This window comes from Rhamphochromis longiceps, linkage group LG17, assembly GCF_057381845.1.
Source record: "Rhamphochromis longiceps isolate RC_006_pf linkage group LG17, R_longiceps_female_GT1.1, whole genome shotgun sequence".
NCBI lineage: Eukaryota > Metazoa > Chordata > Actinopteri > Cichliformes > Cichlidae > Rhamphochromis > Rhamphochromis longiceps.
The window spans coordinates 1,757,735-1,783,751 of record NC_140573.1 but is presented as its reverse complement, the minus strand read 5'-3'; the positions used below and the strand labels follow the sequence as shown (position 1 = coordinate 1,783,751).

Below are 26,017 nucleotides of genomic sequence, written 5' to 3'. Positions count from 1 at the left end.
CTTAGAGGATAAAGTATAGAAATAATTGGAGACAATATATATAAATAATTGAATTTTCTGTGATGTGTTTTGTTACAATATGAAGAATTTACAGCTAAATTATAGAGTTTGTTTATTGAGGCAAAGTATGCAGTAGTCATGGTAACAAAAGTAGCATGTTGTCCAGAGCAATACTGTGGCTTTAATCATTTCTGGATAACAGTAAAGCTAACAGTAACAGTTAAGATACTTATAACCATGCCCACTGCACTTTTAATGCATGTTATCTTTTGATGTTAACATGTAACAAAGTTAATGGATTAAAAAAGGCAACAAACAGCATTATTTAGAGAGTAAAAAATTTATTCCAGCATTTCAGTCAGTTTTAACTCTTGAAAGTAATGTTACCATTGCAAAGACATTCATCCTCACCATCATGAAAATGAAAATAAACATGTCAAATAAATTATACAGTAATTGTCTACAAATCTATATGATGTATACGATAAAAAAGCAATAGAATCAATGCAGTTTCATGCATTGCATTAAAAGCCACACACACACACACACACACACACGGTTGATAGGTTCATCTTCCTCGTCTTTGGTCGTCGTCCTCATCATCGTCACTCTGAAGTTATAACTTTGTTTGTGTGGGTGAAGCCTGTGGGAGAAGAAGGAGCTGACGTTCAGTCACGTTCAGTCAATCTCATCTGTCATCAAAGCGACTTCCTGTCACAGTCCTGGGCCATTGTGACCCAGTGTTTTGAGTTTATTTTTATGTTTAAGTCCTTTAATTTTTCGAAGTTTATTTCTATCATTAGGTTGTCATTCTAGTTCTTTGTTATTAGATTCCCTTTGTGTCTTCACCCCTCTGTTACGTCTCCCTTGCCCGTCATGTGTTTCGTGTCTGCATGTCTTGTGTTGTCAAGTTCATGTTGTCATCTCTGTGTCTCATTATGTTTCCTGTTTTATTTTGGAGAGGTCTTGTGTTCCTGTGTTCATTGTGTTTAGTTTTTCTCTTCCACTGTGACGTCATTATGTTCATTGGTGTCAGCTGTTTCCCCATGTGTTTCCACTGACAGATCACATGACCGTTGTCCTCCATGATTTTTCTTCTTTATCTTGCAGCATCAAATTGAGGACCCCTATTATTTCGGGCTGTGTATTAGTTTTGGGGCGTACTTAGTTTTTCACAGTAGTTGTATAGTCCTGTGGAAACTTTCTTTTTCATGGGACTGCATGTGTTAGAAAGCTTATCAGTTATTAAATCAAAGACTTGTCTTGGTCATCAGGCTGCTGAAATGAGTTTTTATATATATATTTTTTAAATGACCAAGTTTAACTCATTCACTGCCATTGACGTCTATAGCCGTCAATTGCAGTGAATGAGTCAATGGGTTTAACTCATTCACTGCCAATGGCTGGCAGTGAATGAGTTAAAGAAATAATAAAATTCTGTGGGGGGTTTTTCGTTTCAGAAGTTGGAAATAAATCATCGGATTTTATTTTTCTGCTTTTGGCTTCTGTATTGTAACCAGTAAAATAGATGAAAGTTATTTCTCAAAAACCACAAACACTGAAAAGCACAGTTTGAGACTGATACCTACATTTCTGTCTCTGCTCCTCAAATTGCCGGGCAGATGATGAATAGTGACTCCTGTCATTATCTGTAAAACAACATAAAGAACGTCAGATTCAATTTAGTTTCTTTTTTAAAATGTATTTATGGTCACAGCACAGTCGCCTCAAGGTGCTTTATGCTGTAAAAACCCTACATGTGTGTAATAGTATTGTGTACATATTTCCAACAGTAAGATGTCAAATACTCCCTGAATATTGTGTTTGTTGCTCTTCTTTACCTTCTCATAATCAGACTTTTTTGGAATAGGCTCCGGATGTTTCTCCAGGATGTGCAGCATGGCGTCATGCAGTGTCAGGTAGAACATTGAAGACTGAACTTCATCATCAAAGAAGCTACAATCATGGAGTTTCTCCAGGATGTAAGCTGCAGCAGAAGGTCCAAATATGGTAGACAAACATACAGCTGAGTATGTGGCAGGTGTTTAGGTTAGCATGGTAGGCTAACATGATTACTAAACTAATACAGACAATACGCTAGTACTTACGGTCACAGGCCACAATGTAGACCTCAACCTCAACTCGGATCAGCTCTTTCAGCAGCTGCAAAGAGAAATGAATTAAACAGAGCCAGAGCGAAACATCTGCTGCTGCTGCATGAATACAAACGCACTGCTCTGAGTCCCTTCAGTCCAGAGATGTCTAAGAAGGAGACGGCGGCAAAGTCCAGGACCAGGCTGTGAATCTCAACTCTGGGAACCGCAATGTTGGCCGGAAGCTCGGCGTTCCAGTCGATCCGGGCAGGAAAGTCTTTGAAGTCAGTCGGTTGGTCCAGCTCTTCCATGTTGCTCTCGTCCTCTGATTCATTTATGGGTCCACACGAGGTATTCAGGAGGCCGATCTGTAACAGCGAAATATGTTTTCTATGTCAGACTTCACCACACGGGAACACATTCCAGATGATGAATCCATAATGAGCCTTTCTGCTCTCGCACAAGACTCTCATGTTGTGACTGATCGAGCGAAGTTGTAGACGCGCTTTAAACCAGAGACAAACTCACACATTACAAAGCCGTATAAATATTAAACACGCTGTGTCCACTGGGCTGTTTCGTTTGTTAATGCTGTTTGTCGAGTTTTCGTTAACAATTTTTGTCGTCGTTTTATCTTTCGTTCGCACTCCTACGTATAGTGTGTAGCAAGAGCATGTGCTGCTGTCAGCTCCTCCTCCTATGCTCCTTCCAACCACACGATTGGTTCAGTATAATTGTGTGGATGCTTTAAGCATCCACACTATTGAGTTCCTGTTTCTCTTTATTCTTTATTATTATTATTTTTTTTATTATTATTATTCTAGTTGCCACTTTTTCTGCTTTCTTTGGCACTTAACTACTTCCACAATTTTTATGCTATTTTCACCGTTCAAATTTTATACTATTCTGCTATTTCTGCTAAACATCGCTATGATTTTTGCTATTTTTTGCTATTATACTTTTTAAAATATTCCACTTTTTTCCTTTAATTTGTCCCATTGAAATGAATGGAAAACTTCCAAAATTCTGCTAAATTTTGCTTGTTTTTGAAACTTAACTACTTCCTCATACTTTCGCCTAGAACAACCATTCAAATTTTAAAATGTTCACAAATTATTGGGCTATTCAGGTATGATTCAGCTTTTTCAAATCTTTTACTGTTTTACTTTTATGCCTCTTAAAGTTTTGAGTTGCAAAATTTTGATTTTTCACAAAATACATGCGTTGTAATGGTTGCTATGCTCTTGGCTTCCAGTGTGCCACTGAAGCTTTTGCAATTTTCACTTCACGTCCGAACAACTTCTTGCTACTTGCTCAATTTTCACTCAACTTCCACAAATTATACATCAAAACGTAGGTATTTTTGCTGGCTTTCAGAAAATGTCACCATCATTGTTGTGGGGTTTATAGAATTTTGGCAAATCTCCTCAGACCAACACAAGGTCTCAAAACTCTCCATATAAAGTCAATGGAGAGCTTGTTCAAAATCATCGCTGGATTTCTGTAATGAGAGGCATATTCGAATCGTCATATCTCCTTAACGAAGCGACTTTAAGACATGAGGCTTGTCCCGGTATATCTTCAGACACTCCTGACGCTCACAATTCAAGAATTTCTTTCTCACCTATTACCGTTCTGAAATGAATAGGACTTGTTTGAGGGTAGGAAATTTGTCCCTCGCTCAGATTTCTTCAGATTTCAAACTGTGGAAATGAACCACTTTTTTCTCTCGTCATAACTTTTTGTTGGATTTCCACAGAGACCTGAAAATTTCCATGATTGTTCACCAAAGCCTGCTGTCTCTTACGGTTAAAGAATGATATCGATACTCAAAATAGATTTAGAGTTAGAAAGCGTTGTTTGAGGGCAAGTCAAGGCAGTTTTTGCTTCGCCCTACTCAGTTATGGTGCATTACAAGTCAAATATCTTTAATAATTCATATTTTAATGATAAATTGTTAACACTGGAAGATTCCCCCATCTCTTCTGAACAAAACGGTGTAAGAATGACCGCTCTAGACCCTACGGTTAGGAAATTATGGTCATTTGTTTGAGGGGAGTCCTCACTATGAGAAATAGGCTGGAATAATCCTGTGCCTCTCTGTGCTGCGTGTGTAAAAAGAGGCACATGTTTTGGCGGGAAAACGTAAACAGCCACTCTGATTGGTGGATTTAAATTCGGCAGCTCTCTCCCTCTGTGTGTGTGTGTGTGTGTGTGTGTGTGTGTGTGTGTGTGTGTGTGTGTGTGTTTAGTGGGAGAGGGAGAACCCTACCCTTATTTGGCAGCATGTCATTGTAGGATTTAAATTGAATATAGTTAGACTGGTTGACTGGATTAGAGCCTGTGTTTGTGTGTCCCTCTCTGCATTTCTGTTTCAATATGCCTCCATATTTGTAATTTTGTAAGTTATTGCTATTCTGCTAAATCATAGTATTTCTGGTACTTTTCGGTACTTGTGGTAAATACAGTATTTCTGCTAAATTATAGTATTTCTGCTTTATTATACTATTTGTGCTAAAAGATAGTATTGCTACTAAATGTAGTATTTCTGCTTTTTATACTATTTGTGCTAAATTATAATATTTCTGCTTTTTATACTATTTGTTCTAAATTATAATATTTCTGCTTTTTATAGTATTTGTGCTAAAACATAGTATTTCTACTAAATGTAGTATTTATGCTTAATCATACTATTTCTATATATTTCTGCCAGGTACCCAGGCAGCCAATCTTCTGTGAGGACTGAGACATTCAAATTTTCAAATCAGGGCCTGCACGGCTTCCCAGCCAATCATATATGTGTCCTGAGGCATTCAAATTTGCATATTGGGGCCTTCATGGCTTCTAAGCCAGCCAATCATATCTGAGGGCTGAGGAATTCAAATCCACAAATCAGGGCCTGCACAGCTTCCCAGCCAGCCAATCATATATGTGGCCTCAGGCATTCAAATTTGCATATTGGGGAATTCGTGGCTTCTAAGTCAACAAGTCATCCATGTCGTATATCTCTAAAAATTCACATTTTAATGATAAATTGTTAACACTTGAAGATTCCCCCATCTCTTCTGAACAAAACGGTTTAAGAATGACCGCTCTAGCCCCTACGGTTAGGAAATTATGGTCATTTGTTTGTGGGGAGTCCTCACTATGAGAAATAGGCTGGAATAATCCTGTGCCTCTCTGTGCTGCGTGTGTAAAAAGATGCACCTGTTTTGGCGGGAAAACGTAAACAGCCACTCTGATTGGTGGATTTAAATTCGGCAGCTCTCTCCCTCTGTGTGTGTGTGTGTGTGTGTGTGTGTGTGTGTGTGTGTGTGTGTGTGTGTGTGTGTGTGTTTAGTGGGAGAGAGAGGACCCTGCCCTTATTTGGCAGCATGTCATTGTAGGATTTAAATTGAATATAGTTAGACTGGTTGACTGGATTAGAGCCTGTGTTTGTGTTTCCCTCTGTGCATTTCTGTTTCAATATGCCTCCATATTTGTAATTTTGTAAGTTATTACTATTCTGCTAAATCATAGTATTTCTGGTACTTTTCGGTACTTGTGCTAAATACAGTATTTCTGCTAAATCATACTATTTCTGCTTTTCATAAGATTTGTGCATAATATAGTATTTCTGCTAAATTATAGTATTTATTCTTTTTATAAGATTTGTGCCTAACATAGTATTTCTGCTAAATTATAGTATTTCTGCTTTTTATACTATTTGTGCCTAATATAGTATTTCTGCTTTTTATAGGATTTGTGCCTAATATAGTATTTCTGCTTTTTATAGGATTTGTACCTAATATAGTATTTCTGCTTTTTATACTATTTGTGCCTAATATAGTATTTCTGCTAAATTATAGTATTTCTGCTTTTTATAGTATTTGTGCGAAAACATAGTATTTCTACTAAATGTAGTATTTATGCTTAATCATAGTATTTCTATATATATATCTGCCAGGTCCCCAGGCAGCCAATCCTCTGTGAGGACTGAGAAATTCAAATTTTCAAATCAGGGCCTGCACGGCTTCCCAGCCAATCATATAAGTGTCCTGAGGCATTCAAATTTGCATATTGGGGCCTTCATGGCTTCTAAGCCAGCCAATCATATCTGAGGGCTGAGGAATTCAAATCCACAAATCAGGGCCTGCACGGCTTCCCAGGCAGCCAATCATATATGTGGCCTCAGCCATTCAAATTTGCATATTGGGGAATTCGTGGCTTCTAAGTCAATAAGTCATCCATGTCATATATCTCTAAAAATTCATATTTGAATGATAAATTGTCAACACTTGAAGATTCCCCAATCACTTCTGAACAAAACGGTGTAAGAATGACCGCTCTAGCCCCTACAGTTAGGAAATTATGGTCATTTGTTTGAGGGGAGTCCTCACTATGAGAAATAGACTGCAATAATCCTGTGCCTCTCTGTGCTGCGTGTGTAAAAAGATGCACCTGTTTTGGCGGGAAAACGTAAACAGCCACTCTGATTGGTGGATTTAAATTCGGCAGCTCTCTCCCTCTGTGTCTGTCTGTGTGTGTGTGTGTGTGTGTGTGTGTGTGTGTGTGTGTGTGTGTGTGTGTGTGTGTGTTTAGTGGGAGAGAGAGGACCCTGCCCTTATTTGACAGCATGTCATTGTAGGATTTAAATTGAACATAGTTAGACTGGTTGACTGGATTAGAGCCTGTGTTTGTGTGTCCCTCTGTGCATTTGTGTTTCAATAAGTTATTACTATTCTGCTAAATCATAGTATTTCTGGTACTTTTCGGTACTTGTGCTAAATACAGTATTTCTGCTAAATCATACTATTTCTGCTTTTCATAGGATTTATGCCTAATATAGTATTTCTGCTAAATTATAGTATTTCTGCTTTTTATAGGATTTGTGCTTAACATAGTATTTCTGCTAAATTATAGTATTTCTGCTTTTTATAGGATTTGTGCTTAATATAGTATTTCTGCTAAATTATAGTTTTTCTTCTTTTTATAATATTTGTGCTAAAACATAGTATTTCTACTAAATGTAGTATTTATGCTTAATAATAGTATTTCTATATATTTCTGCCAGGTCCCCAGGCAGCCAATCCTCTGTGAGGACTGAGACATTCAAATTTTCAAATCAGGGCCTGCACAGTTTCCCAGCCAATCAAATAAGTGTCCTGAGGCATTCAAATTTGCATATTGGGGCCTTCGTGGCTTCTAAGCCAGCCAATCATATCTGAGGGCTGAGGAATTCAAATCCACAAATCAGGGCCTGCACGGCTTCCCAGCCAGCCAATCACATATGTGGTCTCAGGCATTCAAATTTGCATATTGGGGAATTCGTGGCTTCTAAGTCAACAAGTCATCCATGTCATATATCTCTAAAAATTCATATTTTAATATTAAATTGTCAACACTTGAAGATTCCCCCATCTCTTCTGAACAAAACGGTGTAAGAATGACCGTTCTAGCCCCTACGGTTAGGAAATTATGGTCATTTGTTTGAGGGGAGTCCTCACTATGAGAAATAGGCTGGAATAATCCTGTGCCTCTCTGTGCTGCGTGTGTAAAAAGAGGCACATGTTTTGGCGGGAAAACGTAAACAGCCACTCTGATTGGTGGATTTAAATTCGGCAGCTCTCTCCCTCTGTGTGTGTGTGTGTGTGTGTGTGTGTGTGTGTGTGTGTGTGTGTGTGTGTGTGTGTGTGTTTAGTGGGAGAGGGAGAACCCTACCCTTATTTGGCAGCATGTCATTGTAGGATTTAAATTGAATATAGTTAGACTGGTTGACTGGATTAGAGCCTGTGTTTGTGTGTCCCTCTCTGCATTTCTGTTTCAATATGCCTCCATATTTGTAATTTTGTAAGTTATTGCTATTCTGCTAAATCATAGTATTTCTGGTACTTTTCGGTACTTGTGGTAAATACAGTATTTCTGCTAAATTATAGTATTTCTGCTTTATTATACTATTTGTGCTAAAAGATAGTATTGCTACTAAATGTAGTATTTCTGCTTTTTATACTATTTGTGCTAAATTATAATATTTCTGCTTTTTATACTATTTGTTCTAAATTATAATATTTCTGCTTTTTATAGTATTTGTGCTAAAACATAGTATTTCTACTAAATGTAGTATTTATGCTTAATCATACTATTTCTATATATTTCTGCCAGGTACCCAGGCAGCCAATCTTCTGTGAGGACTGAGACATTTAAATTTTCAAATCAGGGCCTGCACGGCTTCCCAGCCAATCATATATGTGTCCTGAGGCATTCAAATTTGCATATTGGGGCCTTCATGGCTTCTAAGCCAGCCAATCATATCTGAGGGCTGAGGAATTCAAATCCACAAATCAGGGCCTGCACAGCTTCCCAGCCAGCCAATCATATATGTGGCCTCAGGCATTCAAATTTGCATATTGGGGAATTCGTGGCTTCTAAGTCAACAAGTCATCCATGTCGTATATCTCTAAAAATTCACATTTTAATGATAAATTGTTAACACTGGAAGATTCCCCCATCTCTTCTGAACAAAACGGTTTAAGAATGACCGCTCTAGCCCCTACGGTTAGGAAATTATGGTCATTTGTTTGTGGGGAGTCCTCACTATGAGAAATAGGCTGGAATAATCCTGTGCCTCTCTGTGCTGCGTGTGTAAAAAGATGCACCTGTTTTGGCGGGAAAACGTAAACAGCCACTCTGATTGGTGGATTTAAATTCGGCAGCTCTCTCCCTCTGTGTGTGTGTGTGTGTGTGTGTGTGTGTGTGTGTGTGTGTGTGTGTGTGTGTTTAGTGGGAGAGAGAGGACCCTGCCCTTATTTGGCAGCATGTCATTGTAGGATTTAAATTGAATATAGTTAGACTGGTTGACTGGATTAGAGCCTGTGTTTGTGTTTCCCTCTGTGCATTTCTGTTTCAATATGCCTCCATATTTGTAATTTTGTAAGTTATTACTATTCTGCTAAATCATAGTATTTCTGGTACTTTTCGGTACTTGTGCTAAATACAGTATTTCTGCTAAATCATACTATTTCTGCTTTTCATAAGATTTGTGCATAATATAGTATTTCTGCTAAATTATAGTATTTATTCTTTTTATAAGATTTGTGCCTAACATAGTATTTCTGCTAAATTATAGTATTTCTGCTTTTTATACTATTTGTGCCTAATATAGTATTTCTGCTTTTTATAGGATTTGTGCCTAATATAGTATTTCTGCTTTTTATAGGATTTGTACCTAATATAGTATTTCTGCTTTTTATACTATTTGTGCCTAATATAGTATTTCTGCTAAATTATAGTATTTCTGCTTTTTATAGTATTTGTGCGAAAACATAGTATTTCTACTAAATGTAGTATTTATGCTTAATCATAGTATTTCTATATATATATCTGCCAGGTCCCCAGGCAGCCAATCCTCTGTGAGGACTGAGAAATTCAAATTTTCAAATCAGGGCCTGCACGGCTTCCCAGCCAATCATATAAGTGTCCTGAGGCATTCAAATTTGCATATTGGGGCCTTCATGGCTTCTAAGCCAGCCAATCATATCTGAGGGCTGAGGAATTCAAATCCACAAATCAGGGCCTGCACGGCTTCCCAGGCAGCCAATCATATATGTGGCCTCAGCCATTCAAATTTGCATATTGGGGAATTCGTGGCTTCTAAGTCAATAAGTCATCCATGTCATATATCTCTAAAAATTCATATTTGAATGATAAATTGTCAACACTTGAAGATTCCCCAATCACTTCTGAACAAAACGGTGTAAGAATGACCGCTCTAGTAGTGATGGGTCGTTCGCGAACGAAATGGCTCTTAGAGCCGGCTCTTTGACGTGAACGACGCGAGCCGGCTCCTTATCGCGAGCCGTCACGTGGTTTGTTTTTTTTTTTCTTTCTCTCTCTCTCTCTCTCTCGCACTTTTTTTCCGCTTCACTTCGCACCTGAGCCTTGTGCTTTATGCTGGGCAGAGGGGGGAGGGGCGGTAGTTACACTCAGTAGCACAGGAACAGAGCAGGAGGGAGAGAGAGAGAAAGAGAGCCAGGGACAACAACGTCACATTAGAAAGGTATAGTAATCATCCACAACTATTTTCGGTTGCAGATGATAAAGGATTCAGAAAGTTTATTCATGCAGGCCCATATGGCAGAGAATGTGCATCTTCTTTTTGTTTTCATATTATAATTTATATTTAATTGTGTTGTGGTTTGCAGTGTTTTGTGTTGTTTTCACTTTAAATTTGTAAAAGGAAAAAGCTGAAAATTTAAATAGTTAAAATTTGAAATGTGAATAGTTGATTTTTGTATTATATGATTTATTTATTACATTTTATGTGGAATGAAAAAATAAAAGTATATTTACAGTGGCCCCTACAGACAAGGCACGTACAAACTTCAAATCACGTACGAACTCTGAAGCACGTACAAACTCCAAAACACGTAAAAACTCCAAAACACGTACAAAAAACTCAGAAGCACATAAAAACTCAAAACACGTACAAAAGACAACAGAAGTGCTCCAGGATGCTGGGCGCAGTGTTGAGCTTTTGTTACCTAGTGGCTACACAAGCCAGCAAGTACCAACGACCGGATTTGGTGTGTGGTAGTAACAGGTAAATGAACTTTTTTTAAAATTATTTGAATATTCAAATAATTTTAAAAAAAGTTCATTTATACACAGGCACTCATATATATATATATATATATATATATATATATATATATATATATATATATATATATATATATGAGTGCCTGTGTATAAATACACACATGCTTTCAATTGTGTAATTTAAGTGATCTAGTAGCTCTGCTTTGGAAGTTCAGTTCATGCTAGAAATGTGTTTTGGAGTTTGTACGTGTTTTGTCTCTAGGGGCCACCGCATATATTTATATATAAACACATACAAATAAAACCACTTTTTTTAACGTTAGTAATTCCTTTTGTGCATAATTTTATATTATTGTTAATAATAAATTAATTAAAGCAACAAAACAACCTGAAGAGCCGGTTCGGAGCCGGAAGAGCCGGCTCTTTTTAGTGAGCCGAACCGAAAGAGCCGGATCTCTAAAAAGAGCCGGAAATCCCATCACTACGCTCTAGCCCCTACGGTTAGGAAATTATGGTCATTTGTTTGAGGGGAGTCCTCACTATGAGAAATAGACTGCAATAATCCTGTGCCTCTCTGTGCTGCGTGTGTAAAAAGATGCACCTGTTTTGGCGGGAAAACGTAAACAGCCACTCTGATTGGTGGATTTAAATTCGGCAGCTCTCTCCCTCTGTGTCTGTCTGTGTGTGTGTGTGTGTGTGTGTGTGTGTGTGTGTGTGTGTGTGTGTTTAGTGGGAGAGAGAGGACCCTGCCCTTATTTGACAGCATGTCATTGTAGGATTTAAATTGAACATAGTTAGACTGGTTGACTGGATTAGAGCCTGTGTTTGTGTGTCCCTCTGTGCATTTGTGTTTCAATAAGTTATTACTATTCTGCTAAATCATAGTATTTCTGGTACTTTTCGGTACTTGTGCTAAATACAGTATTTCTGCTAAATCATACTATTTCTGCTTTTCATAGGATTTATGCCTAATATAGTATTTCTGCTAAATTATAGTATTTCTGCTTTTTATAGGATTTGTGCTTAACATAGTATTTCTGCTAAATTATAGTATTTCTGCTTTTTATAGGATTTGTGCTTAATATAGTATTTCTGCTAAATTATAGTTTTTCTTCTTTTTATAATATTTGTGCTAAAACATAGTATTTCTACTAAATGTAGTATTTATGCTTAATAATAGTATTTCTATATATTTCTGCCAGGTCCCCAGGCAGCCAATCCTCTGTGAGGACTGAGACATTCAAATTTTCAAATCAGGGCCTGCACAGTTTCCCAGCCAATCAAATAAGTGTCCTGAGGCATTCAAATTTGCATATTGGGGCCTTCGTGGCTTCTAAGCCAGCCAATCATATCTGAGGGCTGAGGAATTCAAATCCACAAATCAGGGCCTGCACGGCTTCCCAGCCAGCCAATCACATATGTGGTCTCAGGCATTCAAATTTGCATATTGGGGAATTCGTGGCTTCTAAGTCAACAAGTCATCCATGTCATATATCTCTAAAAATTCATATTTTAATATTAAATTGTCAACACTTGAAGATTCCCCCATCTCTTCTGAACAAAACGGTGTAAGAATGACCGTTCTAGCTCCTACGGTTAGGAAATTACGGTCATTTGTTTGAGGGGAGTCGTCACTATGAGAAATAGACTGCAAAAATCCTGTGCCTCTCTGTGCTGCTGCGTGTGTAAACAGATGCACCTGTTTTGGTGGGGAAAAGTGCACAGCCTCTCTGATTGGTGGATTCAAATTCAGCAGCTCCCAGGCTGACCTAGAAACTTACTTCTCTCTCCCTGTGTGTGTGTGTGTGTGTGTGTGTGTGTGTGTGTGTGTGTGTGTGTGTGTGTGTGTGTGTGTGTGACAGAGAGAGAGAGAGAGAGAGAGAAAGCCTTTTAATGGGATGATCTCATTCTAAGATTCAAATTCAATATATTTAGACTGGTTGACTGAATTGGATCTTGTGTGTGTGTCTCTCTGTGCATGTGTGTTTCCTCATGTGTACATATTTGTAATTGTGTGGCTGTCATAAATTTTTTTGCAGATTTTTTCATTTAACAAGTATATTTGAGGGAACCTCAGCATGTTCAGCATTTTTTCAGCTGTCCATTTTGCTTTTCCAATTTTTCTGTTTAACTTATTACTATTGTGCTAAATCACACTATTTCTGCTATTTTATAAGATTTGTGCTTAATATACTATTTCTGCTTTTATAGGATTTGTGCTTAATATAGTATTTCTGCTTTTTATAAGATTTGTGCTTAATATAGTATTTCTGCTAAATGTAGTATTTATGCTTAATCATACTATTTCTGCTTTTCATAGGATTTGTGCTTAATATAGTATATCTGCTAAATTTAGTATTTCTGATTAATTATAGTCTTTCTACTAAATCATAGTACAGTATTTCTGCTTTTTATGGGATTTGTGCTAAAACAAAGTATTTCTACTAAATGTAGTATTTATGCTTAATCATACCATTTCTGCTTTTTATAGGATTTGTGCTTAATATAGTATTTCTGCTAAATTATAGTATTTCTGCCAAATTATAATATTTGTGCTAAAACATAGTCTTAATTTAAAATTACAATATTCATAGTTCATCACAGTGTCTCTGGTAAATCACAATATTTCTGCTCTGTTGTACTATTTTTCTAAATCATAGTGTTTCTGTAATGTTTAAGTATTTTTGGCTAAATATATTCTTTCTGTTATCTTATACTATTTCTCCTAAATTCTTGTATTTTTGAGAAGTTATCATATTTCTGGTAAGTTACAATATTTCTGCTAAATTCTGCTATGCTATTGTATTTCTGCCAAGTATTATGTTTCCTCTAAGATATTGCAGTTCTGCTAAGTTATTCCATTTTAGCAAACTTCTTTTGCTTCTGCAAAGTTTTTACAATTTCTGCAACTTTTCAGCTTTTTCAGCTACTTTTTGCATACAGCTTCAGCTTTAAGCATCCACACTGCATTTTCGCAGGAAATGCAAATTTTTCTAGTTGTTGTTGCCTTTCATGTTGTCCGTCGAAACATGGATGCAATGAGCTTACTGACTTTATATTGAACATATTTTATATCACAGTCGAGGAACATTTTTGCACAATATTCATTTTTATTGTTTTATCACCAGGCTCTACCTCGTATCATATTCATGCAATCGCTCATGTCTCAGATAAGTGATGCTGGACCTTGTACTGTTTGTTGTACAAATGACACTGTCATTTTTCTCCACCAATTTTATATCATACCACTGCCAATACAACAGTCCTTTAATACCTCAGTGTGTGAAGAGGACTCTCCATTTACATGCACAAACTGGAGTCTATTAGATAGATATGATACAAACCACTGCAGCACAGTACCTGTAATACCTACAGCATGTTCTAGTCGCTCTAATAGGATATTATGGTCGACAGTATCGAACGCTGCACTGAGGTCTAGCAGGACAAGCACAGAGATGAGTCCACTGTCAGAGGCCATAAGAAGATCATTTGTAACCTTCACTAAAGCTGTTTCTGTGCTGTGCTGAGCTCTGAAACCTGACTGAAACTCTTCAAATAAACCTCTGCAGATGATCTGTTAGCTGTTTGACAACTACTCTTTCAAGGATGTTTGATATGAAAGGAAGGTTGGAGATTGGCCTATAATTAGCTAAGACTGCTGGGTCTAGAGATGCTTTTTGAGTAAAGGTTTAACTACAGCCAGCTTGAAGGCCTGTGGTACATAGCCGATCATTAGAGATAGGTTGATCATATTTAAGATTGAAGCATTAATTAATGGCAGGACTTCTTTGAGCAGTTTTGTAGGAATGGGGTCTAAAAGACACGTTGATGGTTTGGAGGAAGTAATTATTGAAGTTAACTCAGAAAGATCAATTAGAGAAAAAGAGTCTAACTTAACATCAATGGTACTAAGAGTAGCTGTAGATAATATTACATCTGTGGGATGATTATTGGTAATTTTTTCTCTAATGATAAGAATTTTATTTGTGAAGAAGTTCATGAAGTCATTACTAGTTAACGTTAAAGGGATGGTTGGCTCAACAGAGCTCTGACTGTTTGTCAGCCTGGCTACAGAGCTGAAGAGAAACCTAGGGTTGTTCTTATTTTCTTCAATCAGTGATGAATAGTAAGATGTTCTGGCTTTGTGGAGGGCTTTCTTATAAAGCAGCAAACTATTTCTCCAGGCTAAATGATGATCCTCTAAATTTGTGACACGCCATTTCCTCTCCAGATTACGAGTCATCTGCTTTAGGCTACGTGTTTGAGAATTATACCACGGAGTCAGGTAGATGATAACAAGTAAGACTGGTTTCTGAGTTTTACAGCTGGGGTGGACGAGGCTAAGCATCAGGCTTTCAAATGAATTAAAAGTCTGTCTGGGTCTTTGGTTGATTAATAGGCCGGTGTGAAAAATTGCTGCCACACCGCCCCCTCGGCCTGTGCTTCGAGGTTTCTGGTAGTTAGAATGACTCGGGGGTGTTGATTCATTTAAACTAACATAATCATCCTGCTGCAACCAGGTTTCTGTAAGACAGAGTAAATCAATTTGTTGATCAATTATTAAGTCATGTACTAACAGAGACTTGGAGGAGAGAGACCTAATATTTAATAATCCACATTTCACTGTTTTACTCTGTGGTTCAGATGTGGATGCTGTATTGTAGGGCTGGGTATCGTCACTGATTTCTAGAATCGATTTGATTACGATTAGATTTGAATCGGGGAAATTTTTGCCTCAGACAGTCAGAAATATTATAATTCAATCAGCGCAAAAAGGACGTAAACACAAAGCGCCCACTGACGCTTCAGAATCAGCGAGCTGTCGGCTTTCAGCCCCGACCGTGTCCGTGCCGTCGGGTGAGCTCGCTGATTCGGATGCGTTGGCTCCGCACTTTGTGTTTACGTCTTTGTGCAGAATCCGTGTTCCTGCTCTAAATCGTTTTGTTGCTGGTTTTTAGTTTGTTTTTTGTCTGTTTGGAAGCTGACACAGTCTCTATGGAGATGGGTTTTTGGGGGGGTAGCAGGAGGAGAGAAGCTGCAGAGAGGCGTGTAAGACTGCAACTCTGCTTCCTGGTCCCAACTCTGGATAGTCATATTTTGGGGGGTTTAATAAATGTGTCTATATTTCTAGAAATGAGAGCTGCTGTTTTCTGTACATTTCTAAACATGCAGATTTACAGTGTTTACCTAAATTGAGTTGAAAGAGATGAGCAAGAAGCAAATGTTAATATTAAAAATGAGTAAATGAGGCTTCGTTGCCTTGTTAATGTGTCGACACAGGCAACATTTGTGCCGTTACTATCGAACCAAGCTCAGATACTCACAGATGTCCACTGCAACTTGCCCTTCTTCAGAAGTTTCCGTATCATCCTCACTGCTTTATTTCTCTTTCTCAACACCCGTAATGGGTTAAAGCCGACCTGGGAAGACATACAGTAAGTGTGTCATTTATCACAAGTAATCATAGGAGATAGTATCAGAGATGAGATTTTACTCCATCTATTTTATTGTCCTGTGAAGAATATGATGCTTTTTAAAAACTAAATTATCCAAACTGATGCTTTTATTCTTTAACAGCTCCATTAAAGGCAGATGTGACTTACAGCTTCCACCAGCTTGTTCCTGAAGAACTCAATGTTGGCAAAGAAGATTGGAGATGGGATCCTGAAGATCTTCACTCCTTCTGGCTCGTATATCTGCAAAGAGTTTTAAAGTACTGCAAAATCAAAATCAATGACTAGTTGTTCAAATCTCAATTTGAAAATCAGCTGGTAAACTGTCAGGTACATTTAGTATCAAAGCATCCACAAAAAGACCTTGCTTCTGCATTATTGGAGGACATAAATATCCAAACTTGGAAATACTCAAGAGCAAGAGCAGATGAAGGGGGACTCCATGGATTTTTCGATCGGGGCGCTCTGCACTCGGTCAGGTGGGTCCCAGCATCTTTGAGTTTATTTGGTGAGGTTGCTTTCCTATGTTAAACTCATGTTAAACTCATGTGTCATTTTAAAGTTAAGGGTGTAGTTGACTTATTTTGTATTACTTGTGAGATGTGTTAAGTTCTAGTATGATTATTAGTTTCTCTTGGTTGAGTTTTTAGTCAGGTTTGTGTTTCCTTTATGGGTCATTACTGTCTATGTAGGTTCTCCTGGTGCTCCGTGTTGTCAGGTGTACGTCCTTTCCTTGTTCCTGTTTTATTTAGTCTTGTGTTCCATGTTCAGTGTGTTTAGTTTAGTCTTCCTGTGGCGTTCAGCTGTGTTTCCAGGTGTTTCTACTTCCCTCATTACCCTTCTGTGTATTTAAGTCCTCTGTCTCTCTGTGTTCATTGTCGGGTCGTCTGTTTATCTCGTCAGGTCAGGTGTTTCATTGAGTTTAGTTTTGCTTTGCCTTGTTTTCTGTTTTGGCTATCAGCCTCAATAAAAGCCTCGCCTTTTGTTACAGCTCGTTCTCTCTCCCGTGCCTGCTTTTGGCTCCACACCGCAAACACGCCGGCCTGCCTGGCCCTGACACACTCTGAGGGAATGTAACTGCAATGTCTCCTAGCAGGCTGGCTATGAGATAATAAGGCATAAGCACTTCCTGTGAAAAGTTTGTTGTTTTTTAGTTGTAATTAGTAATACCGCTGCTTTTGTATTGGTCATTTTCAAGACAGTCAAGTGCTTAGTTATTACGTATCCTTTACGTTATATTTAAAAACAACACTCATTCACAGATACAGTGTAAATGAGGGTAAAGTCTCTCTCAGCACCTTTAATCGCCACTGCTTTCTCTGACTCTTATAGAGCTTGAAATCACATGAAACTTGCTGAGTATGTACATTTTGTAAGTGAGCTGATTGCTCTACATGCATCATAGCCTCTAATAAAAGCCTCTGCACATTACAAATGTGCATTTGTCCTTTACATAAACATTCATTCAGAGTAAGGAAGGACTCACTGTGTTCATCATAAAATCATGACCCTCTGTATTTTATTCTTTAATAGCCTACTTAAAAGACCTGGTCACAGGTTTTCACCTCTAGTTTGATCATTATTTTAATTTGTATAATTACAAAACCATACATTTTGTTGTGGCCTGTAGAACTAATCCAAATGCCTGAGATAATATCCCAACAGCTGTGTAAATATTTGAAAGGTAAACTGAAGCCACCTGAGGGGCCACACGCTAACTCACGCTGATGTAGTCCTTTCGGTCTTTGTAGATATCGGTGCCCCTGATGTTGGCCAGCAGACTGCAGCGAGGACTGAAGCAAACAAGCAAACATGACATGCTAACACGCTCACAATGATGATGATACAACGATGACAGGTTTGATGTAAACTACTGTATCATTTACAAGAATCAGCGTCACGTGTTTGTACTCGCTGTCGGGGTCATTTATCTAACAGCTGACAGAAGAAAAGCCATCACTTTGAACCTCGTGACAATAGCGTGATGAAAGAACAACAGTAATCAGTTACATGATCACATTGTACACCAAATACTCACAACTGAGTCCTGAGGATGACACTGATCAGCTCCACACCGAGGCCGACAGCCAGTCCCAGATCTAGCCCCAGCAAGAAGGCACCGATGCAGCTAGCCAGCCACACCACCTTGTTGTGGTAAGAAACATGTTGTTTACTAACAAGGAGGCCACGTGTCCTTTCTTACAACATATAAACATGGTCTTTAAGAGTACTGAAAGTTTGTGAGGTCTTACACAGTCGGCTTTGTCCCTCCTCCACAGATATGGGATCTCTCTGAACTGCATCAGACTGCCCTTCAGGTTGACGATGATCACGGCGCCCAGCACGGACTGTTAAAGCAGAGGGCCAGAGATCGGCTTTCAGAGTATAGACAGCATGTCAGAGGCACAGGGAGGGGTACATACCTTTGGTAGGGGCTCCAGTAGGAATCCAATAGCCAATGTGACGATCATCACTATGACAGCTGACAGTAAACCAGCTACCTGGAAACAACAGAAGAGGCAGAGGATTGAAAAACCAACATGATGGAAATCAGATTCTGTTTGTGCTGATTTAAAAAGGACTTTATCAGATCAGTTGATTGATACACTTTCTCCTCTAAACACTAGAGGTCACTGTTGGCTGGCCTTTCTATTGGTCACTCGCTGTGAATTTAATGCATTTGTGCGACTGTATGTCAGAGCGACGAGCCGCAGTGTCACAGGAACTGCTGTCAATTCATTTGCAGTTAATCACAGAGTCTCTATGAACGTGTATAAACAGAAGAGAATGACTGATTCTGTGACCTGATCTCATGCAGTTGGTCATATTTAAATGTTTTCCAGGGATTCAACAAATGAATTGTAGTGAAAAAGCAAAGATTTCATTATAAAGATTTTCATTGTAAAGATACTTCAAACGTTTGTGTCACGAAACTGGACTTCAGTTTCAATATTATTCAATACAGCTTTATTTATACAGCACCAAATCACAACAACAGTCACCTCACGGTGCTTTGTACTGTAAGGTCGACCCTACAATAATACAGAAAACCCTGCCTGACATGGACAGATCCGGGATCAGCTTAGTTTACCTGAGTTTTCCCTCCTGTGCTCTCCTGAACTGCACTCCTAGAAAGAGCCGTACTCGCTGCAAAAGACCTGAAGGAAGCTCCAAAGATGTTGCTGACTCCAAAGGCTATCAGCTCCTGTAGCCGGGTCACAGAGATAAGAAATCACACTGACGTCCTGACGCGACGTTAACCTACATGTGGCTGAGTTGTTACCCACCTGGTTTCCATCTATGGTGTAATCGTGTTTTATAGAATAAACCTTGGCCACAGAGAAGGCCACAGCAAAACCCACGATGGCTATAGGAAACGCTTCCACTGCCGTTTCTTGGAAGATCTGCGGGTTTGGGGCGACTGGCGCCTCGTACCTGAAACGGTACAAGTCTGTCAGATCATTGTGCCTCTAAACATGGACACGCTCAGGTGGATCAGCCACAAGTGATAAGAGGAACAATTCAGAGCCAGAACCCTTAGCTAAAGCGTAACATTATGTTACTGTTTCAAAATACAGGCTGATGGTTCTGGGTCACTGTGACCCAGCATTTTGACCTTCTTGTATTCTGGTAATATTTTGTATTATGGCTGATGTTCAGGGTCATTCATGGTCGTAGTTATTCTGAGTGTTCTTGTTTAGTTCTCGGACTATTCGGTTCCCCTTGTGTCTTTGTCCTCTGTGTCTCTCTCTCGTGTTCATGTCTGACTTGTCTCGGCTGTGTTCACTGTGTGTTTTCTCTTCTCTGGACGTTGTGCTGTGTATTTAAGCCTGTTTAGTTCCATTACAAGTTTAGTTATTTTTGTATTTTCTGATGTTCAGCAATAAAGCTACCTGTTGAGTTTCTGTCTCGCCTCCACGAGTCTGCGTTTGGGTCCTCAAATCAAAAACATATTTAACTTTGGCCAAAGCATTAAGAGACATAACACGTGTAAAGTTTGCATGTTGCATTTTAGAACTATGATGTTGTGGAAGTGGTTTGACCTCTCTTTGACTGCCTTTCTGATTTCACACTTTTACAGGCTCCAAAACAAACTGTTAGCTTTTAGCTATTATCACCTTATAAACGTCTTATGTACTTGTGAGTTATGCACAGTGTCAGGATATTAAAACCACAGTATAATATTACAGGGGAAGTTTGTCATTGATAACTCCTGCTGCTGATGTTCTGACTCTTTTCCAGCAAAGATAAAACAATCGACAGGTTTCACTGTGAGCTTGATGTATTCTTACCCTTTTGGTATATAACCAACAACATCAATGCCATATCTTGTCTTAAAGTCGAATGCATATGAAACTCCACATGCAATAACAGTCTGTGAAAGAAATGACAAATGATTATTCACAGCTATTTACTCTTTTAAATACAAAAGTCAGAGAGCATTTATTAACTGCAGGTGTCAACCTGTGACCGGTATCTCTCGCTGAAATCTTTTTCCGGCCCATAAATGAACATTACTCACTTTAATGAGTGTTATTCACCTGCTGAGTGCAGTCGTTACAGTGAAGAGCCAAAACCAGCGTAATAAATATCAGTGTTGTTGTTTGTGGAACCAACAAGCCTTCAAAGAGATGCAAAAATGTCAGGAGTCGTGCAGTGTTGCTCACCATGACGACCTCTATGGGGATCGGCACAGGCAGCTTGGATTTAAATCGCTCATTTATCTCCTTTACGATGAACACCACCACCATGATCACGATGGAGATCACCACATCACACACATTGGTGGAGGTGATCTTGTTAAAGATGATCTCCAAGGTCTGAAGAATGAAACCAGCAGATGAACAACCTGTTGGATGAACAGAGCAAGCTTCAAGCTGGCCTGTACTTACATATATGAGTGACAGAGGCCCGCTGATCCCTGGAACTTCCAGCCCCAACACAAACTTGAGCTGCGACACCAGAATGTGGATCGCAGCAGCTGTGGTGAAACCTGACACAAGTGTGTCGGAAAGGTACATGACAACGAAGCCCACCTGCAGAACGCCCATCGCAAGCTGCCAGAGACAGGAGTCACAAACAGATTCAGTCATTGAGGCTGAAAAACCCAACATGATAAACAAAATAGTGTATTATTAAACTGCGAGTTACCAGAAAAAGAAAAACGGTTTTTTGAATTTCTTTTAGGAATGAAAACCCTGTGACGTCCCTCTGTGTACGACTACATCAAGGTTAACAACAGCTGTTCATCTGAATGTGCTGCTTTGATTAGCAGACAGCAGCATATATGTCATGATCTGGTTTTCACATCCGTAACATAAATAGCTAAACACAGTAAAAGTACCTCTCTGTGTGATTAGTATTACAAAAATACCCTTAAAGTACCGATAAGAGTCCACGTGGGACCAATGAATGTTTACATTGTCAACTGCAGTCCTCTCAACAGTTATAAAAGCAACTGCCAGTTTTCTGTAAATCACATAATTGATGAAGTGATCTACTAAGCATCATACTTTACATATAACTTTCCCTAAAGCACAGCTGTCAGAGCACACAGCAGGAAACAGCGAGGGAGTGCGAGCCTCTGCCTGCTCACTCTCTGGGCAGTTTGCTTTCAAGAGAATAATGCTGTATTTTTCATTTATAACTGTAGTTTGTAGTGCAGTGAAAAATCAGATTTTGTGTAGCATGACAGATCCTGTCTTTGATTACACAATTGTTGCGCAGGAGTAACATGAATAACTTGAGTTTATTACATAACTACTTTCTAACTACTGTAACTGGGCTGCTTATTGTTCCTGCCATCACTTTCTCTAAAGACTTGAAAGAAAGGCGGACGTGAAATGTAAGAGTGAGATTCTAGGTCAAATATGACATGATCATATATCCTCATTGCTCTGTGACTCTCGCTGCAGGTAATAACTGCTCTTGTATGGAGCTCATCTTATCCCACCTCAGTCCAAAGCTAACAAACCCAAACGTAGTAAGTCCATCTATGAGCGCCTCTCATGCTCACTGACTGGGATTTAGGTTTGTTTCACCTATTCCAAAAAAAGAGCACAGCCTTCTTGGTGCGTCCAGCTAACCTTCGCCTTAAACGGATAAATGTGAGAGTACAGTCAATATTCTCATGACTTTTAAAATGTCAACCTACTTTTCAGTCCGTCAGTGTTTTCATGCTAACACTATTATGCTACATTTGCTGCTCAATAGTATTTTTTGATGGAAAGATGGAGCGAAGTGTGCTCCTTTGAAAGCCAGAGCTCACAAATGAAGTTGTGATGAACGGCTCTCAAGGAGCCTTATTAAGAAGGACGAAACACAACATCTGTTTTCTGTCAAGGACACAAAGCTTTTTGTTGTTTCCACATCACAAACGTATGTTTGAGATCCTACAGGTTTGTGTTTGATCCTCAGAAAGCATGCTTGTTGACAAGGTGACTCAGTGTCGACTAGAGCAACTTATTGGCTGTGGCGAGCCGATTCACCTGCATGACGCCGGCAAGGAAGGTGACAGAAGAGGCCACCAGCACTCTCTGCTCGTCTCTGGTCAGGCCTTCAAACCCCGTGATGTTGAACGCCGGCCCCTCGTCTGGGACCAGCCTGGTGACCGCCGAGCCAATCATCAGACAGAGCACTGGAAACGGACCTTCGGGGAGACAGGAGGATGGCAGATATACTTACACTCTAACATTTAGAGAGCAGCTACATAGAAATGGACGATGGCCTTACCCACTGAGATGTGTCTGGAGGTGCCGAGGAAAAAGTAGATGATAACAGGGAAGAAGGCGGAGAAGAGCCCATACCAGGGTGGCAGAGAGGCCAACAAACAGTAGGCCAGCCCTGCAAGACAGAAACACCAGTTGAGTAAATCTCTGGGCTCTCAATAAGTAAGTAAAGTACACAAAGGTTAAAGAACCCGTCCTCCTAATTTCTTTTTACATCTATACTGTTACGATGTCACCTCCACTCACCTGCTGCTGAGGAGCAGCCAATTAAAAGAAAGCTGCTAAAGGTTTCAAAGGGCTGCACCAACATGCAAATTGATCTATAAATTTAATGTTTTCCTTTTTCTGAACGTTTTAGATGATATTGTGTCTCCATTAAAATGAGCAAAATCATCAAGCGATGAAATGGTTATTTCCTCATTTCCAAGCTGCTGTTAAGCACACTCACTATTGTTTAAACAGCTCAGATAAGAGCGCAGAGGTTCTCACAGCTGTCTGTTATCACAGGTTATCACAGTTAGTCAGATAGGGCCCAAGCTGCACAGTCATTATTGTTATCATTACTTCACAGAGTTCAGAGGCTGTAACTTTCTGTGATACTCACCTTGCAGCACAGCCACCAGTCCAGTGCTGACACCGGACACGATGTCACCCAGCAGCCATTCTTTGAATCGGTACGCTTTCATCCAGCCGATGACTGGGAGAAGAGACAGAGCCGTGCTCTTGGCTCGTTTCGCGTCACATCTGAAACGATAATGAACCAAAACCAGAGTAACCACTTTTTACATTTATGCTTCACAAGATTATTTAAACTGATTAAAGTGTACAAACATCGATCAGTTTAAGTCCTGCGTTTGTTTGTTCTTTTTAAAGATATGAAAAATATATTCTGCACAGCAGGAGAAACGTCTTCAATGAGCTCCACCCTGCCCAATTACGACTTTTGAATTAGTTAATATCACAGAAATACTAATAACTATATAAAGTGAACACATTATTTTTATTTAGATCTGCGCTGTCTTAAGATAAATCCATCCACATAGTTACACCCACATTATCCTGTAGAAAGCACAGGCCTGCCAGCGTTTCACCAAAACACCCGCTACATCTCATTTTTAACGTTTTAGACATCAGTGACAATCTTAATGTCAGACGAGTGCTGATCTGCGTCGCGGCTGGACTGGGACAAAAACATCGACCGTGACATATTTGGTCCGACTGGCCCGACGTGATCACCCAATAAACACATAATGTATTTCTATATAAAGGGAGAGAGAGACTGTCATGGATGCATCATGTACGGATGTAACTCTGTTTAAAACTCGTGCTGTCAACCAGAGGCTGCGTGTTGCTGCGTGTTGCTGGTGCAGCAGCACCGACAGCTGACATGTCCGGTAATCTCACACATTCTGCTTTATCTATTTTTACTTAGTTTTTCTCTCTTTGCTTTTCTGCTCAACTTTCTCGCCTCTCGTGTGTGCGCACAGAGGGGAGGGCCCGGCTGCGGTAAGAGGCTCGATTAGCCAATCCGGTGTCGGTGATGAAACTGGACTAACGCTGCCTGTGCGTGTGCGTGTAGGGTCAAAATAATAAGAATCTGGATTTTTCAAAAATGTTCAGACTTGAAACTACAGTAAAATTGATATTGTGTACCTGTGTAGTCTAACGTCACGCTGAGTATCAAAGCATTAAAGCACCATTAATATAAAGATAGACAAACACAGCAAACAGCAGGATTAGGGCCACATTAAGAAAAAAGATTAGTGATCATTTCGAGTTTAAAGATGAAAATCTATTTTGAGATAAAATGGTGAAATGTGGTTGTTTCAAGACAAGCTGCCCTCCACCCTCGGCAAAATGTATACTGTAGACAGTATCACTGAGAGTGAAATCGCACGTCTCTGTTAGCACATGAACACTGTGTGGTGATGGCGCAGGAAAAAGCTCGGAAGGGAAAAACACACAAACTTGGAAGAAAACGAAACAGGTGACAGTGGACCGATGATAGTGGTGGTTACACCCTCGTGCAATAAAGAAGATGCATGTTGTAACACAAGACACGATAAGACAGCTGATCAAGTTCTTTCACAAGACATTTTGTAGATGTTAGAGGAGCTGCGAGTCTCCACATTCCCACCGTTTCCCTCAAAATACTATTTCATGTTTAATCTCAAAATGTTGACTTTAATCTAATAGAGATGAAGCGCCTTGAGGCGACTGTTGTTGCTGTGCTATACAAATACATTTGAATTGAATTCAATCTCAAAATTAAACTTAATACTTGTCTTACATAACACATAATGTTTTTGTATCAGGTAAAGTGTCTCGTCAGACCTTAATCACTATAAACCTAACCTGTGTAAACTGAGCCAAACAAGCTTGAACCTTTGTTGATGGAAATGAGAGCAGCTGCTGCTGAATCACCACAGTTCATCAAACCTTTGCAGAGTCGTCGTTTGGAACGTAGGTTTGCATCCAGTGATCACAGGAACCAAACAGAAAACACAGCAAACAGTCTGACATGTTGCTTACGTGAAATATTGCTTGATGTGGTCCAGCATAGTTTTGCGGTGCCTGTAGATCTTTTCATGGTCCTGAGCGAAGGACTCCTCCGAGTACAGCGGCCTGGTCACTACGTACTGCTGAGCTGCCGGGCGCATCATCATCTCCTTTGCTGCTTCCTCTCTGTGTGGCTCTGAGGTCCATTAATCACATCAGGTTAGCAAAAGGATCCCGTCCTTCCTTTGAACATCACTTATCAAAGCACATTAACAGAAAACAGCAAAGGTCCAGACCCCCAAATACAAGACAGAGCACATAAGGCAGGTCAGAGCGTGCGTCGTCCCAGAGGGTGAGATTGTCAGGTTGAAGAAACACCAGAGAAGTTTGGTTTGAGTGTTAGCAGTCCTCACTTCCCCACAGCTCCCTCTTTACTTTCCAACACGTACGTATATGCAGAGCAGCTCGTCCTACATACCTGAGAGCGTCCCAGTCTGTGTCGAAGCTTCCGCCGTCTCTTCCTCCTGCTCCAGATCCTGGAAATCAACTGGGGTCTCAGACGCTCGTGCCACCAATAAATACCATCTCTCCCACTTATCACAACTGTAATTATTAACAGCAGTGACGATGATGTCATTCTTTCAAGTAGGATTACAAATGCTGGATG

General features: G+C 39.5%; 1 protein-coding gene across 2 annotated transcripts; it reads right to left on the bottom strand.

Moving 5' to 3' along the window:
• Nucleotides 1-352: 352 nt before the first annotated feature.
• On the bottom strand, nt 353-25,545 carry LOC146649040 (chloride anion exchanger-like). 2 transcript variants are annotated; one of them, XM_085387276.1, is made up of 20 exons: nt 25,384-25,545; nt 23,456-23,595; nt 22,856-22,966; nt 22,612-22,772; nt 21,016-21,180; nt 20,791-20,943; nt 20,416-20,498; nt 19,411-19,558; nt 19,215-19,328; nt 18,547-18,624; nt 18,376-18,471; nt 18,162-18,268; nt 17,847-17,916; nt 16,274-16,366; nt 15,995-16,090; nt 2,234-2,461; nt 2,109-2,163; nt 1,842-1,987; nt 1,590-1,649; nt 353-643 (listed from the first exon to the last, which is right to left on the bottom strand). In XM_085387276.1, the coding sequence occupies exons 1-20, from the start codon at nt 25,515-25,517 to the stop codon at nt 617-619; spliced, it is 2,265 nt and encodes a 754-aa protein (XP_085243402.1). In that variant the 5' UTR covers nt 25,518-25,545; the 3' UTR covers nt 353-616. The 2 variants fall into 2 exon arrangements, with proteins under 2 accessions (XP_085243402.1, XP_085243401.1); XM_085387275.1 differs by lacking the exons at nt 353-643; nt 1,590-1,649 and having other exon boundaries at nt 1,670-1,987.
• Between the last annotated feature and the right edge of the window lie 472 nt (nt 25,546-26,017).

What these genes read in the sequence shown, in the direction of transcription:
- LOC146649040 (XM_085387275.1), bottom strand. Translation starts at nt 25,517, where the DNA reads ATGATGATGCGCCCGGCAGCTCAGCAGTACGTAGTGACCAGGCCGCTG. An exon ending in TCCCCATAGAGGTCGTCATG is followed by an intron (nt 20,499 to 20,790) that starts GTGAGCAACACT and finishes TTTCTTTCACAG; the next exon opens with ACTGTTATTGCATGTGGAGT. An exon ending in ACCGAAAGGACTACATCAGC is followed by an intron (nt 16,367 to 17,846) that starts GTGAGTTAGCGT and finishes AACTCTTTGCAG; the next exon opens with ATATACGAGCCAGAAGGAGT.